At 41.1% G+C, this 17,047-nt stretch overlaps 1 protein-coding gene across 1 annotated transcript in view; it reads left to right on the top strand.

The window, feature by feature from the left end:
* Positions 1–17,047, top strand: part of LOC124266744 (transmembrane protein 145-like) — a 51,024-nt gene that overhangs the window by 23,469 nt on the left and 10,508 nt on the right. The window contains exons 3-6 of the mRNA XM_046701532.1: positions 497–571; positions 5,695–5,910; positions 11,770–11,854; positions 16,644–16,661. Coding sequence (XP_046557488.1) covers positions 497–571; positions 5,695–5,910; positions 11,770–11,854; positions 16,644–16,661 — 394 coding nt within the window. The remainder of the gene's footprint in view (positions 1–496; positions 572–5,694; positions 5,911–11,769; positions 11,855–16,643; positions 16,662–17,047) is intronic.

Consider the following 17,047-nt stretch of genomic DNA (forward strand, 5'->3'; position numbering starts at 1 on the left):
TTGAACAGAGTGGAGTTGTGTCCCTTGGAGCCACCAGAAACCCATTGGTTCGAGCCATGGTTCATCCCGGCTATGTTTCTAATGCTTCTGTTCATGGGTGTCACCAAGGTGATAAATGTCTTAGACACGAATCACTTCATGTTAGAACTGTATTAAGAATATTTTGTCATGAGTGAGTGAGGTTTTGCACCATTTTAAGCAATATTCCTGCAATATCATGGATGGGGACACCAGAAATGGACTTCACACATTGTACTCATGTGGGAAAACAAACCCAGGTCTTCGGCGTGACAAGCAAATGCTTTAACCACTAGGCCACCCGACCGACCCGTCATGAGATTCTATTGCTGCCAATGGGTGTATAGTTTGAACCTGAAGTTTGGTGTTTGTTTACAGATGCCATCAACACACTGCTGGAATATGTCTGTCTGTAGGACATAGAAATTTCTGACTCATATACATGGACAAAGAGATTATATATTTCCCTCTGTTGCAGGACTACGGGACACAGGAAGTGTTGCTTTATTATGACGCGCCTTCCCAGTGGGATGCTGTCTACAAGAAAAATAAGGTAAGGATCTCTTTGTGCCAGGATCTGAATCTGTAAGGATCTCTATTTGTAAGGATCTGACTGTGTCAGGATCTCTTTGTGTAAGGATCTGACTGTGTAAGGATCTCTTTGTGTAAGGATCTCTTTGTGTAAGGATCTCTCTGTGTAAGGATATCTTCGTGTAAAGATCTGACTGTGTCAGGATCTCTTTGTGTAAGGATCTCTTTGTGTAAGGTTGTGACTGTCAGGATCTCTTTGTGTAAGGATCTCTCTGTGTCAGGATCTGTTTGTGTAAGGATCTGACTTTAAGGATCTCTTTGTGTAAGGATCTGTATGTGTCAGGATCTCTCTGTGTAAGGATCTGACACTGTCAGGACCTCTGTGTAAAGATCTGACTGTGTCAGGATCTCTTTGTGTAAGGATCTGACTGTGAGGATCTCTCTGTGTAAGGATCTGACTGTCAGGATCTCTTTGTGTCAGGATCTCTTTGTGTAAGGATCTGACTGTCAGGATCTCTTTGTGTAAGGATCTGACTGTGTCAGGATCTCTCTGTGTAAGGATCTGACTGTCAGGATCTCTGTGTGTAAAGATCTGTCTGTGTCAGGATCTCTTTGTGTGAGGATCTGACTGTCAGGATCTCTTTGTGTAAGGATCTGACACTGTAAGGATCTGACTGTCAGGATCTCTTTGTGTAAGGATCTGACTGTCAGGATCTCTCTGTGTAAGGATCTGACTGTCAGGTTCTCTTTGTGTAAGGATCTGACTGTGTCAGGATCTCTTTGTGTAAGGATCTGACTGTCAGGATCTCTTTGTGTAAGGATCTGACTGTGTCAGGATCTCTCTGTGTAAGGATCTGACTGTCAGGATCTCTGTGTGTAAAGATCTGTCTGTGTCAGGATCTCTTTGTGTGAGGATCTGACTGTCAGGATCTCTCTGTGTAAGGATCTGACACTGTAAGGATCTGACTGTCAGGATCTCTTTGTGTAAGGATCTGACTGTCAGGATCTCTTTGTGTAAGGATCTGACTGTCAGGTTCTCTTTGTGTAAGGATCTGACTGTGTCAGGACCTCTGTGTAAAGATCTGACTGTGTCAGGATCTCTTTGTGTAAGGATCTGACTGTGTCAGGATCTCTTTGTAGTCTGGCTGGGATTAAATGGTTGTTCTGACAGGGCTGTGGACTGGCAAATATACTGTTTTGCGATATGTTGTGATTCTTGTACCCGTATTCTGATACATATTACAATATATTGGGAGCTTCAGTCTTTGACAGTGAGTGACATTAATTGTATATCCTTTTTGTACATACTAAAGCCCTAAAAATAAATGTTAGGTTGTAATGACAGAAATCTAGAATTTAGTTATATTTTGAGGGAGAGTACTTTCTTTTTAATAAAATCTATTGTATGTGAAGTAGGCTGTTTTGTCTATTAATTACAATGGAAAACTTCAGTGTGAATGAAGTTTGTGTATATTTTACTGAAACCATAGAGATAACTACAAAACTTCATATATATTTTTATTTTTATCACCCAATATATCGGATCTGAGAAACAACATTGCAATATGCATCATGTGAAAGGGGTATTGTGATATACCAGTACGTATTCATGCTGTCCTATAGTTCTCGGGGCGGTGGGGTAGCCTAATGGTAAAAGCGTTGGCTCGTCACGCCGAAGACCCGGGTTCGAATCCCCACATGGGTGCAATGTGTGAAGCCCATTTCTGGTGTCCCTCGCCGTGATGTTGCTGGAATATTGTTAAAAGCGGCGTAATACCAAACTGAATCAGTCAGTCAGTCAGTCAGTCCTATAGTTCTCACTAATTGGATTGACAGAAGTCATGTTGTGTTGCTTTATGCCTATCATATCAATCACTGGATGATCTGGTCCAAACTGTATGTTTAGCACGCCATAAGCTGGAATATTGCAGAGCACTGCTGTAAATAACCAAAAAAATAATAATTAGAGTGTGTATATCACATCAATACGGTGTATAATCCTTATTATGACCGTGAAGATCTGGGTTAGGCCAAATAAAAAAAATTGGTGGTTCCGATTACACTTCTTAAAATTTAGGGTAGGTTGGTAGGAATTTTTTTTTTTCATATATTTTTTTAAAAAGGAAAGTGCAAACTAATAACACATGTATCAATGTGTAATTGTTTACTCAATCAAGATTGCGGCCATCTATCAACTTTCTCTATCAGAATGACCGATATCTGTCGGCGCCTGGAAAAAACAATGGTATCTGAAAGCTTATTCTATTCAGTCCGCTTAAAAATAATAGGGTCGGCACCAGAATTCAAGGGTTGGTCGGGTAATCTGAACCACAACATTTTTTTAGGCCTTAGAATTGGTCTTCCGAAAAGCAACTCATGCTTGTCTTAAGAGGCGACTAACGTGATCGGATGGTCAGACTTGCTGACTTGGTTGACACACATCATTTCTGTAGATCGATGCTCATGATGTTGATCACTTGATTGTCTGATCCAGTCTAGATTATTTACAGACCAACGCCTTATAGTTATAGCTGGAATATTGCTAAGTGTGGCGTTAAACAACAAACCAACCTACATATTTTGCCATAAAATACCAAACAGAGTTTTCAACAGTTACGGGGCAAGAAACCAGTCTATTGATTTTTATGACTCATATGCGAAACATGCGTGACAATTGTCACACTTGTTAGAAATATTGGGATAATATTGGAAATATCCTTGGTAACCATGGAAAGCAACTGCAACTGGTCTCAATTCCTGTGAATAATTGAAATGATTTACCATCGGACTGTTCCCTGGATTGTATGGTGATCACTTTAAGGCACACCTTAATATAATGGTCCTTCAGATGTGCTACTTTGTTGAAAGACCACCATCACCACGGGTACAAACGGACATATGAGTTTTGCTGCTTACAGACTTCCGAGACAGATGGTTTCAGATAATGAGATTGATATATTTGGGTTTATTTTTTGGTGAGTGAGTGAGTGAGTGTGTGAGTGTGGTTTTATACAGCTTTTAGTAAGTTTTAGCAATATCACGGTGGGGGACACCAGAAATGGGTTCACACATTGAACCCATGTGGGGAATCGAACCTATCACTTCTCGAACACTTTAACCACTTGGCTCCGCCACCCTCCCTATGTTTTGGTGAAGGTACATGAAGTCATCATGGTAATAATTATACAAGTATGTTTAACTCTTGTATGGAATTTTCATCACAATATGGCCGAAAACTTAGAATGTGATGACAATCTAGTGAAATGAACCTTACCATTCGTAGTTGTTCTTCCACCACAGAACTCCATAACGTGCGGTAGGTCAAAATAGTGATGTGTGCAAAAGTTGTATTGTTGTATTGTTTTGTTGATTTTCCTTGCTGTTGACTGAACGGAAATATGGAGCTTCCTTTCACAGGTTTGAGTGGTTGTATTCAGTGTTTGATCTGCATGTCTTTATAATGCATGCCGTTCGAACCTTTCAATGGCAATGTCGGGCAATAAACATTGATCTTTTGAAGCAAGTTATTTGAATGGTGGGTGCAACTAGTCGCCCAGGCTATCGAAGCTAGGACAAGTACTGTAGTCCTTGTTCAAGTGTTCACTAGTTAAGGGCCGTGTCTTGAAACAGCTAAACACTGGCGTCAAGGTGTATAATGTAACTGACAGGGTCTTAGCATTTAGCACTATACAGAGTGAGTGAGTGAGTTTGGTTTAACGCCGCATTTAGCAATATTCCAGCAATATCACAGCCGGATCACCAGAAATGGGCTTCACACATTGTACCCATGTCGGGAATCGAACCCGGGTCTTCGGTGTGACGAGCAAACACTTAAACCACTGGGCCACCCCACCGCCCCAGCACTATACAGATGAAAGGATGCAACAGGATCAACACACCAAGTTGTTTCAAGATGAATTTAACAATGATCACTTTAGATATCTCTTTAAAACGATACACTTATTTCAAGATAGACTTATGCTTAGTCTCTGAATATATATATAATTTTGACAGTAACAAATAATCCCATATAAATTGAAAAGGAGCCCCAGTGAGATGGGAGATTCAGAACCGGAGAAATCTAGACTTGCTTCTTTTAGGGCTTTAGCATTGCAGGGTCGGCAAGGCTGTAGGGAAAATAATGTGGTTCAGGGACTGTGAGACAGACTAATTTCAAGACCTAAGTCTTTGAATGACATTTAGAAGGATATACCCCATAATGTTGTGTTCCTCATGATAAATAGTTGACATCCATAAAAACAATCCCTTCCTAGTTTCAAGACAACAGAATTAGCTACGACATGAGCCTTCGGTGACAAACTTCAATCCTGACATTGGTAGCAACTATAGCAGCTTTAATTCAGGACTCGATTTAAGAGATGTTAACCTACTTGCACCAGGTGCAACCTAAGGTAAAAACCTAGTTGCACCAGCCATATTCCAGTTGCACTGCTTTTATTGCAATATGTAATGTAAGAAATATGGTATTGAATTATTTAGATGTTTCATTGAGAGTTTACCCACTCAAAAATTGAGTTGCACCAGGTGCAAGTTCAGTTAATAGCTATATTGCACTTTGTAATATTGGGTTGCACCAGTGCAAGTATCAAAGTACTAAATCGAGCCCTGAATTTATTTTATTGTGACTTTCCGATTCCTAGTCAGAACTCCGACTCAGAATTTGTACTTATAGCTTACCAAATTTCTTGTTTATTGTGTCGAGTGCACAAATGCCAAAATATCGGCACTCTGTCCAGAGACACAAAAATCTAACATCACAGTTATCTCATTTGGGTCTCTGTCGTGTTTTTTAGTCACTGATGACCTTGGCCTTGACCTATACCTCAGTGAAATGATTCGGCAATAAATAAAATACGCCAACCCATAGCATGACATGATTATTTTATGCCAATTAACTTCATGTTTTTACCATGATAGTTTCAGTATGGGGTTAAGTCTTTCACTTCGGCCTCTGAAACCCAAATTTTGTAAACTTCTGTTTGGTCTAATAAGCAACGATGAATATGTGTCCATATGATAATATTAATCTATTAACAATTATGAAATATTTAGGCCAGCAATATCAAACATTTTGGATACAGACTGGTAGCCCTGATTGCTTACTGTTACGTCTCTTCCTTTCAGAACTGCACCGCGAAAGTGTCAGTATTGAATCCGCAGAATCACCAGATTATCGCCCTAAACACCAGTAACACCCTGACGTCTCGGTACTCCGGCTGCCACTTCACCCAGCGAGATGGCCAGAACTGGTACAACTGCACCGGGAGTCGAACCTTCAGGTCAATGCGAGAACGATCGTGGTACATCGCCGTGGCACGATGTGGAAAGTCCAACGGAAACGTAAGTGGACCTGTGTTTATAAATCACCATTGCAATCACACACTACCCAGTTGTTATTCCTTGTTGTATAACGCCTTTTTGCCTCCTTCACCCAACAATTACCCTCAAACTCCAACCCTCATTCTCTTTGGATGATATGGTTTAGAAATGGTCTCTGGCAGCCCATGCTTCTTGTAAGACAACTAACGAGATCGGGTGGTCAGGCTCGCTGACTTGGTTGACATGTCATCGTATCCCAACTGTGTAGGTCGATGCTCATGATGTGAATCACTGGATTGTCTGGCCCAGACTTGATTATTTAGAGACTGCCATTATGTTGTTGGAATATTGATTAATGTAGCATGAAACAAAAAGCAAAAATATTTGAATATGGTATTTTTTTTGGTTAAAAAACTTCCTGAAAGCTCAAGTGAAAAATCAAAATTGCTTTTCAAACTAATGTTTGGGCCAATTTTGTTACGGACTTGCTCCTGGTGCACTATGTTCCTGTTGATAAATACATTCATCTTTTAGGACAGAAGTGATATCATATTTATTCAGACAAACTTTTATGTAGGGCAATAGAGAGAAAACTGACATTCAGAATTTCTTTCACAAAAAAAGACTTGGCACAGTTAAACCCTGTTTTTTAGTCAGATGACTAAGCCAAAAACATCCAAGAAATCAGTCAGTCTGGCATGCCATATGGCCATAATGACACGATGCCTGATACCTGAGACATGTCGTAGACACTGTCAACATTACCTGTGTCAACACTCTCACCTCCCCAGGTGTGTACGTTAGCAGTGACGACTGTTTGACAAGCACATAGTTACGTGTCTCACATTGCACCTAGCCATATATATGACAGATTTGGTGTATTTTCGACTGTTCTATATTTGGTGACCACAATTTATCATGAAATTGCCTAATAGAAATGTGTGCATACCAGGAAGCTGAGAATAAAAATTGAGTGAACACTGCCCCAAATTGTATATAAGCCGAGTCAGTTTGTCACGTTTTCAGGCCTTTTTTTCAAGAGTGAGTTGGTTGGGTTTTACACCTTTTAGCAATATTCCAGCAATACCACAACAGGGGGTATCAGAAATGGGTTTCACACATTGTACCATGTTGGGAATCGAACCCGGGTCTTCGGCGGGACGAGCAAGTGCTTTAACCTCTAGGCTACCTGACCTGGCCTGTTAAGAGGGTGCCTTATTCTGGTATCACTATTCATACTATTACGAGATTGGTAATTTATTCTGGAACGGAGGGGGCTGTTGAGACTATCCTTTGGAATAAGTCATATTTTGCTCACGCCCCATTTAAAATTTTCAAGCTAAATGAATTAAACAAGCCAAAAATAATGATTTTTTTAATACACAAGATTCCAGTTTTTGTCACATTTCGTAACTTTCACAGAATTACAACATTGTTTTTGTTTGTAGTTCGGTCTGAGAAATATGGATCACGTTGATTTGTCCTACAGATGAAAAGATAGAATCAATGTTTGTACAGTACACAATAGCGTTGGGGTAACCTAATGGTAGGGGCAGTGGTGAAGCCCAGTGGTTAATGTGTTCGCTAATCACACCGAAAACATGGGTTCGATTCCCCACATGGGTAAAGTCCATTTTTGGTGTCTCCACCATGATGTTGCTGAAATATAATATATGCGGCGTAAAACATTATTCACTCACTCACTCACTCACTGATGTCACAGTATCGCAAGTCGGTGATGACGCGATATACTCACACATACAGCGTTCGCGGTAGGAAAAAAAGCTCTGTGTTCCTAAAACGCAGATCCTCAAGAATCTTCTGTGTGCATGCACCGCAGTTCCCCCTGTAAAAGTTTGAAATTTAGACGTCATTTCCTCGCATTTTAGAGCATGTTGTCATCATTCGCAAGTCAAATTAGCTGGGAGAAACTTTATTTATTTTGTTGTGTCCTTGGGCAAAATATGTTTTGCAGTTACTTGTTCCCAGAACACAAAAGGTTTTGCGTGCTGAAGATGCTGGTAGAAAATGTAGATTTATTTGCGTGAAACACGCAGGTTTTCCGTTAACACTAACACTGACATATAAAACATCTGATATCAGTATGATCCTCATGTCTCGGTCTGATGATGTGCAGTAAACATGTCATGAATTGTTTTATCCCTTCTTGCGACTTGATACTACTATATTAGGCAGTTTTTAGTTGTTTGGGGTAGCCTGGTTGGTAAAGTGTTAATTTGTTACGTCAAAGTGCCAGGTTCATTTCCCTTCTTGGTATACCCTATATGGGAAGCCCATTTCTCTTCTCCCTTGCCATGATATTGCATTCAGCAATATTCCAGCAATATCACAGCGGGGGACACAGACTTCACACTGTACCCATGTGGGGAATCGAACCCGGGTCTTCAGCATGACAAGCAGGCCTTTTAGCCATTAGGCTACCCCACCGCTCTAGTCAATATTTGACTTACTGTATGGCTCTGTACAAGCTGATCTAGGACATCAAGACATTTACTTGACTACTAAACAAGGGCTCAAGCCTAGTGGGACCCGTGAAGATCCGGGGTAGAATAGGTCTTCAGCAACCCACGCTTGCCACAAAAGGCGACTATGCTTGTCGTAAGGGGCGACTAACGGGATCGTGTGGTCAGGCTCGCGGTCTTGGTTGACACATGTCATCGGTTCCCAATTGCGCAGATCGATGCTCATGCTGTTGATCACTGGATTGTCTGGTCCAGACTCGATTATTTTACAGACCGCCGCCATATAGCTGGAATATATCGCTGAGTGCGGCATAAAGCTAAACTCACTCACTCACTCACTAAAGCCTAGTGGATGAAGTTGCAGACTTCCATTATTTACGACAACCCCCAACCCAACCCCACCAAAACTGCCAAAGGTTTACTTGTCCAATACAGCCATGCTTGATTAAATAGTATAAATGAATAGTGCTCCAATAAGTCAGACAGACAGACCGACAGACAGACAGACAAATCCCTCGTGAGGAACCGGGTAGTATATCAAGTCTCTACACACATCATTTCCTGGTAAACATATAAGATACAACTCAACTGTTGCTTTGATGCGGGACATTTACGACCCCCTCAGGGCTGCAGGTGCTTCTATATACCTACATAGACAGTAAGATACATATCTGTCCCAGATACCTGGGTAGATAACAACACTCTACACGTATACCCTGTTATTGCCAATACCTGAAGGGCGTGTGTACACTCCGCCACAACATAGTGAAGACAAGTGTGTGGAGTATTGAACGATGAGGTGATCGTTTGTGGATTATTGTCAGTTATTGCTTCTATGTATGACAGGGATATATTTAATGTTCACATTCACGAATAATATTCAGGGTGTGTTCAAATCTCAAATTAAACAACAGCGAACATATGTCCTTTCTCAAAATCGATCCCACGGTCATTTTTCCTGTTCCATATGAAACCTGTGCCAAAATTTGTCCTAATTCAAATGAAACCTATGCAAATCCATGTCCTGTCTCAAGGGAACCCCCTGCGACCATATGTCATAACTGAAATGAAACTTGCATGAATGCCTGTCCTATCTAAAAAGTACCCCTGGGAACACATGTGCTGATTGAAATGAAACCTGTGCAACTTGCTGTCTAAAAAACGTCTGCAAACTTATGTCCAATCTCAAATGAAAGCTCTGCAAACTTATACCTTATCTCGAATGAAATCTCTGTAAACATATGTTCAACCTCATATGAAACCTCTGCAAACTCTGCATGTCCTGTTTGAAATGAACTCCATCCGCAGATATGTACCGTCTGGAATGAAACCTGAACAACCTATGTCCACTGTTGTTTGACATGGAAATTATCATCGCTCCTAAAATAAATAGTATTGCAATAGTTCATCGCAATAGTATGTTGCAATAGACTATCACTATCGCAATAGTTTTTCCCCCCTCGATAGCCTCCCCTCATAACTATACAGTTTATCATGAGCTTAAGAATGTCATAGTGCTATGAACACTTTGTGGATCGTGCTCCCGGACTAGTTGTGTGTCATGAGAGTGCATGTAGTGTTTACTCTGATGTGACTGATTGTGCTGATATGTTCAAACTTATTGACAGGAGATATCGATTGGCTGAAGATGCATACAGTATGAATAGATTTCAGCGGCTAGTTCTGATTACGCAGATTTTGCAATCCGGGCATAACTGACAGGTTATTTGAGAATCAAATGTCCACTCATTTCAGTTCCTTTTTCTCGCACTCATCCAACCTGTGAAGGTCCGGGTTAGAATGAACCTTCGTAACCCATGCTTGTCGAAAGAGGCGATTAACGGGATCGGGTGGTCAGGCTAGCTGACTTGGTTGACACATGTCACCGTATCCCAATTGCGTAGATTGATGTTCATGCTGTTAATCACTGGATTGTCTGGTCCAGACTCGATTATTTACAGACTGTCGCCATATAGTTGGTATATTGCTGAGTGCGGCGTAAAACTAAACTCACTCACAATCATCCTTCCATCAATGAATGATCAGTCCCTAAAATGTTCAATTTGTATGTTTTCTATTTGCAATAGGTAGACCTGTTTCATAACCGCCTCCGTGGTGTAGTGGTTAGAGCGTCCGCCTGGAGAGCGGAAAATCACGGGTTCAATCCCCGACCGCCTCATACCAAAAGACGTTAAAATGTGGTACTTGTTGGTCCCTGCCTGACGCTCGGCATTAATGGGTACAACAAGGACTGGTCGGCTCGGAGTCAGTATAATGTGTCTGGGTGGGGTATTCATGCTTCACTGCGGCATGGTATCTCAGTGGGCTAGCACTATATAACCAGCCAAAGTCTGGGCTAGTACAAGCAGCCGCACATACACATACACATACACACACACGCATGCACGTCGTCATATGGACGAAATATTCTCAAGCACAACGTTAAACCCAATTTCACCTCACCTCACCTCATATTTTCAAGTGCCCATAGTAATTTGACTATATCCCCCTGTCATGTGAGTTTAAGATGTCTTTTTGTCCGTCCGCTTATTGTCCGCCTGTCCATGTTTTTCTGTTATACAATGTTCAGAAACTTTACCATGTAAATAACTGGAACAAGATGACTTGGATAGGCATCCATTCTTTCTTGAACCAGTAGCCAGTACAGCCTTGATAATCTCCAGGTAGTACGTTCTGAGTGGAGTGGGATATATCGGAACATATTCCCTGGAGATTATTAATGGTGTAGCTCTCCAGGTAGTACGTTCTGAGTGGAGTGGGATATATCGGAACATATTCCCTGGAGATTTTTAAGGGTGTAGCTCTCCAGGTAGTACGTTCTGAGTGGAGTGGGATATATCGGAACATATTCCCTGGAGATTTTTAAGGGTGTAGCCAGTATAACACATGAATAACAAACAAACTGTCTCGTCGAATCTAAAATGTGAATTCATCTATATGCGAATGTGGATCATCAGTCTGTCTTCTGTTTTCTTTATTACTGAAATTTGTGCTTTGCAAATATGGTTATGTTGCCTCATTACATTTAGGTAGATACTAGTTAATGATATTTTAGCATGATTATGGTAAAGTACTGAGTTTGTTTGTTTATATGTCTTTGGGGCCGGTGGGGTAGCCTAGTGGGTAAAGCGTTCACTCATCACGCTGAAGACCGGGGTTCGATTCCCCATATGGGTAAAATGTGTGAAGCCCATTTCTGGTGTCCCCTGCCGTGATATTGTTAAAATATTGCTAAAAGCAGGGAAAACTAAACTCACTCACTCATTTTTTAAGTATTGAATATGGACACTAATTTACATTAATTGTTTACGATTAATTTGTACTGAACTGTATACCCAATGACTGCCCTCAGTGACAGATGCATGTTGGGTTGAAGGTGGCGGGTCTGAAGCTGGAGTACGCCATGCACATGACGAATGGAGAACCCGACGACAAGATCACGTTTTCTGCTGATGAATTCTGTAAGTAGTTGGCACCAGTCCACTCCTGATTGTATATGTTTCATATCCTCTGTGGTCCAGCAGATAATGTGTCTGCCTAGTGGGCTGGAGGTTGGGGGTTTGATCCCTGATGAGTTCTGTAAGTAGTTGGCACCAGTACACTCCTGATTGTATATGTTTCATATCCTCCGTGGTCCAGCAGATAATGTGTCTGCCTAGTGGGCTGGAGGTTGGGGGTTTGATCCCTGATGAGTTCTGTAAGTAGTTGGCACCAGTCCACTCCTGATTGTATATGTTTCATATCCTCCATGGTCCAGCAGATAATGTGTCTGCCTAGAGGGCTGGAGGTTGGGGGTTTGATCCCTTATGAATTATGTAAGTAGTTGGCACCATTACACCCCTGATTGTATATGTTTCATATCCTCTGTGGTCCAGCAGATAATGTGTCTGCCTAGAGGGCTGGAGGTTGGGTGTTTGATCCCTGATGAGTTCTGTAAGTAGTTGGCACCAGTACACCCCTGATTGTATATGTTTCATATCCTCCATGGTCCAGCAGATAATGTGTCTGCCTAGAGGGCTGGAGGTTGGGTGTTTGATCCCTTATGAGTTCTGTAAGTAGTTGGCACCAGTCCACTCCTGATTGTATATGTTTCATATCCTCCATGGTCCAGCAGATAATGTGTCTGCCTAGAGGGCTGGAGGTTGGGGGTTTGATCCCTTATGAATTATGTAAGTAGTTGGCACCATTACACCCCTGATTGTATATGTTTCATATCCTCCGTGGTCCAGCAGATAATGTGTCTTCCTAGAGGGCTGGAGGTTGGGGGTTTGATCCCTGATGAGTTCTGTAAGTAGTTGGCACCAGTACACCCCTGATTGTATATGTTTCATATCCTCCATGGTCCAGCAGATAATGTGTCTGCCTAGAGGGCTGGAGGTTGGGTGTTTGATCCCTGATGAATTTTGTAAGTAGTTGGCACCAGTCAGCTCCTGATTGTATATGTTTCATATCCTCCATGGTCCAGCAGATAATGTGTCTGCCTAGAGGGCTGGAGGTTGGGTGTTTGATCCCTGATGAGTTCTGTAAGTAGTTGGCACCAGTCCACTCCTGATTGTATATGTTTCATATCCTCCGTGGTCCAGCAGATAATGTGTCTGCCTAGAGGGCTGGAGGTTGGGGGTTTGATCCCTTATGAATTCTGTAAGTAGTTGGCACCAGTACAACCCTGATTGTATATGTTTCATATCCTACATGGTCCAGCAGATAATGTGTCTACCTAGAGGGCTGGAGGGTGGGGGTTTGATCCCTGATGAGTTCTGTAAGTAGTTGGCACCAGTACACCCCTGATTGTATATGTTTCATATCCTCCGTGGTCCAGCAGATAATGTGTCTGCCTAGAGGGCTGGAGGTTGGGTGTTTGATCCCTGATGAGTTCTGTAAGTAGTTGGCACCAGTACACCCCTGATTGTATATGTTTCATATCCTCCGTGGTCCAGCAGATAATGTGTCTGCCTAGAGGGCTGGAGGTTGGGTGTTTGATCCCTGATGAATTCTGTAAGTAGTTACGATGTTATCAAGTCGTATCAAGGGTTAGTAGATAATGGTAGCTGATGTGATGCCACACCACAGTTAGTATTTACGTGTTTAAAGACACTATGAAAGCATTGAAACTGATAGATGCCATTGCCATATTTGCTTTAATAAGATCATGTGCTTGTATGGTGTGATTTACTATTTTTCCTTAAAAATATCTACTGTCTGAAAAAACTATAGTATTCCAAGTAGGTTTTTGTTATTTTAAGAGTTTTTAAACTCTGGTCGTGAGCAATTCATTTATGTGTACAGTAATCCTCAACTTTGGCATTAGTTTTTTTATCAAACTGAAGCCATCTTGTTTGAACAGGCTTGTGAGAACCCATTCAGAACATTTTCAGATTCCTTATGCTCATTACAAAATATCATTGTCTCAATGGTTGTTTTTTTTATGTTACTTCAGGCAGTAGGGGGAGCCCAGTGGTTAAAGTATTCTCTAGTCAAGTTTGATTCCCCACATGGGTACAGTGTGAGAAGCCCATTTCTGGTGTCCCCTGACGTGATATTGCTGGAAATATCTGAAGTGGCGGAAAACCGTACTCACTCACTCACTTCCCTGAATGTGGACATCCTTTATAGTCTGTTTGGCTCGAAAGCGGACCGATGAATTGCAATCTAACTCAGGGACAGCCAGGAGTTCGAGAACGGATGGAGACGGCACAGCACAGGTTAATGAATAAATAACTTTGTCTGTGAACGTGCTTCTCGAACACCTGGCTGTCCCTTTCTCTGCACTCCTCCCTCGTAACAAACAGTGAACTGTGTCAATATTTTAATGATAGTTTGTTAAACAACTTTATTATTTTTAGGACAAAAAATCTGCACAAACTTCACAGAGTGGGTATGATGTTTTGATTATGATCAGCGTTTCATTGAGTATGTTATGTTTATTAGTTTTCGAGTTAGATTGCAATTCATCGGTCCGCTTTTGAGCCAAACGGACTGTAGTATATATATACATATACAAAGTGGTTTTCATCCTACTTGGAAGATCGTAGACAAGCAGTCATCATCGGCAATGAAAAATCCGATTTCGTCAAACTACACTGTGGTGTTCCACAAGGATCTGTTTTAGGTCCGATACTCTTTACGCTGTACACGGCAAATCTGGCTAACATCATCCAACACTTCAAGCTTCTTCACCATGGATATGCTGACGATACACAAATGATGGACAAATTCAAACTCAATAACCTTCAGGTTTCCTTCCAACGCATATCTGATTGTACGACAACAACAAAGTCATGGATGACAGCAAATAAGCTGAAACTGAACGAAGAAAAAACAGAGGTGATGCTGATTGGCACTAAGCAACAGTTGGCCAGAGTAGAAGAACAATCCATTCTGATAGCGGACACGGAAATAGTTCTCAGTGACCACCTTAAAGATCTGGGAGTATTTCTGGACTCACACCTCTCCATGGAGAAACAGGTTACCCACATCAGTAGAACCTGTTATTATCATCTCCGATCCATCAGCAACATTCGACACTTAATAACCGCAGAAGCTGCAAAGGTACTCGCCCATGGTCTAATAACATCAAGACTAGATTACTGCAACAGTTTGCTTCAGGGCATCAGTGGTAAACTGCTATCTAAGCTACAGGTGCTGCAAAATTCTGTAGCACGGGTCATCACAAGAACACCAAGACATGTGCACATGACACCAGTGCTCAGAGACCTCCACTGGTTGCCAGTAAAAGCTAGAATAGAGTTCAAGCTTCTCGGTATCACATATCGATGCCTCCACAACACCAGCCCTGACTATCTATCTGAACTCTTGACTCCACACACTCCAGCACGTAAACTCCGATCAAGTGACCAAAATCTCCTCCAAGTTCCTAAATATCGACTCAAGACATTTGGCTCCAGATCCTTCTCCAGCACTGCCCCTATCCTCTGGAACTCACTTCCATCAGAGTTGAAACTGTGTCCAACCTTTGAGAAATTCAAATCAAGACTAAAGACCCGTATGTTCTCCAAGTATCACAGTGACATTTAAATCCAGTCAACACTCCCTGACTTTTATCTTTATACAATCCCATTGTAGCGCCATGAGCAGGCATATCTGTCTGGATTGCGCGCATTATAAATGCACATTTATTTATTTATTATTATTATTATATAGGTGGATAATGCCATTTACATGAGAGAGGAATACAGCTTGATTCTGAGTGCAGTGTATCATATTCACAGCTCGTATGGTGTTGGGATATTACGTACCATGCCCCGACTGCGGCCACTTTGATCTCAGCCGTGGTGTATTATATAGGTACACCACAGTTTTTAGCTGCCTCCCACAGCAACTCTCTGAATACAAAATGTAGCTCATTGCAATTTTAGCCACACCTATGTTTAACAACCATAACTATCTGTCTCAAATGGATGTAAACTTTCTAAAAAGACAACCAACATTTGTTTGACTCTTTTAATGAAAATAATGACGACTTTGTCGTCAAACATGTCAGCATTGAACTTGAAGTTCCCATGAGTTGGACTGTACATATCCAGGTCGTATCTGCTTAGAACCTACATGAGTGTTGTTTGACAGTTCAGGAAGTGTTGCACATTCACCCGTCTTCAACACAGATAACTGTGTCGGTAGCTTCAGTTTCCATTACTTGTGAGAGGGTGATGTCATCGATTGTGTCATCCCAGAGTTTAGCACCTACAATTTCATCTACCATTTGTGACAGTGTAATGTCATCTATAATATTATCCCACTTGCGAATGAACATGGAGGCAGTCTCAAACAGAATGATTTTAAAATCATACATCCCTGGCAGATTTTGAAATTTGAATTCAGATTGTTTGCATGGTACATTGTAGTTACTTCATCCAGTCACTCGAGCTTGGTACAAATATAACACAGCCTGGTCACTGTTGATTGGTCGATTGGTCACCAGCGACCAGAGCATGTATTGTATTTGGATCAAGCTCTCGTATTAGAATGAAGTAACTACTACGTACTCTCATAGAAATTCTTTCCAAGGGACGTATTATCCTCAGTTATAATTTCCAACAGAAGTTGTTCCAGCTATATTATGTTTATGCAGTTTCTTTAGCATTAACATACGTTTAATTTTTTCTTAGGAAAATGTTTCGCCAAAATGTAAATTGTTGGAACCCATTTTTTATTCTATAATTTTTTTAAATGATAATTCTGGTGATGTGTCAGTATTTACAAACTGCTACAACCATGTTCTTATATTTCCAGGTCAAACAAATACAGGCGGTGAGTTTTGCAAGAAAGTTTTAATATCAGTGCACATAAAATGAATGAAGTTTCAAAAAAAAGAACTGACGGATGATACAATTTATTTATTTTTTATCCCATCCATTTGTACAATGCATATAATGAAGTAAAGTAACTAGCTAAAATTAAAATGTGTAAAGCCATTTCTTGTATTTGTGACATGCTGTTAATGGACTTTTCTTAAAAGTGGTATAAACCTGGTTAGGAATTTGCCTTCAGGAACCCATGCTGGTTGTAAGACTAAAGGGATCGGTTTCCAGGCTCCCTGACTTTGTTGCCATGTCATCGTTTCTCAGTTGGAATAATCGATTCTTATAATGTCAATCACTAGATTGTCTGGTCCAAACTCGATTATTAACAGAACG

The sequence above is a fragment of the Haliotis rubra genome, unplaced genomic scaffold (assembly GCF_003918875.1).
Source record: "Haliotis rubra isolate DU_JTF1 unplaced genomic scaffold, ASM391887v1 Scf1279, whole genome shotgun sequence".
In the NCBI taxonomy this organism is placed as follows: domain Eukaryota; kingdom Metazoa; phylum Mollusca; class Gastropoda; order Lepetellida; family Haliotidae; genus Haliotis; species Haliotis rubra.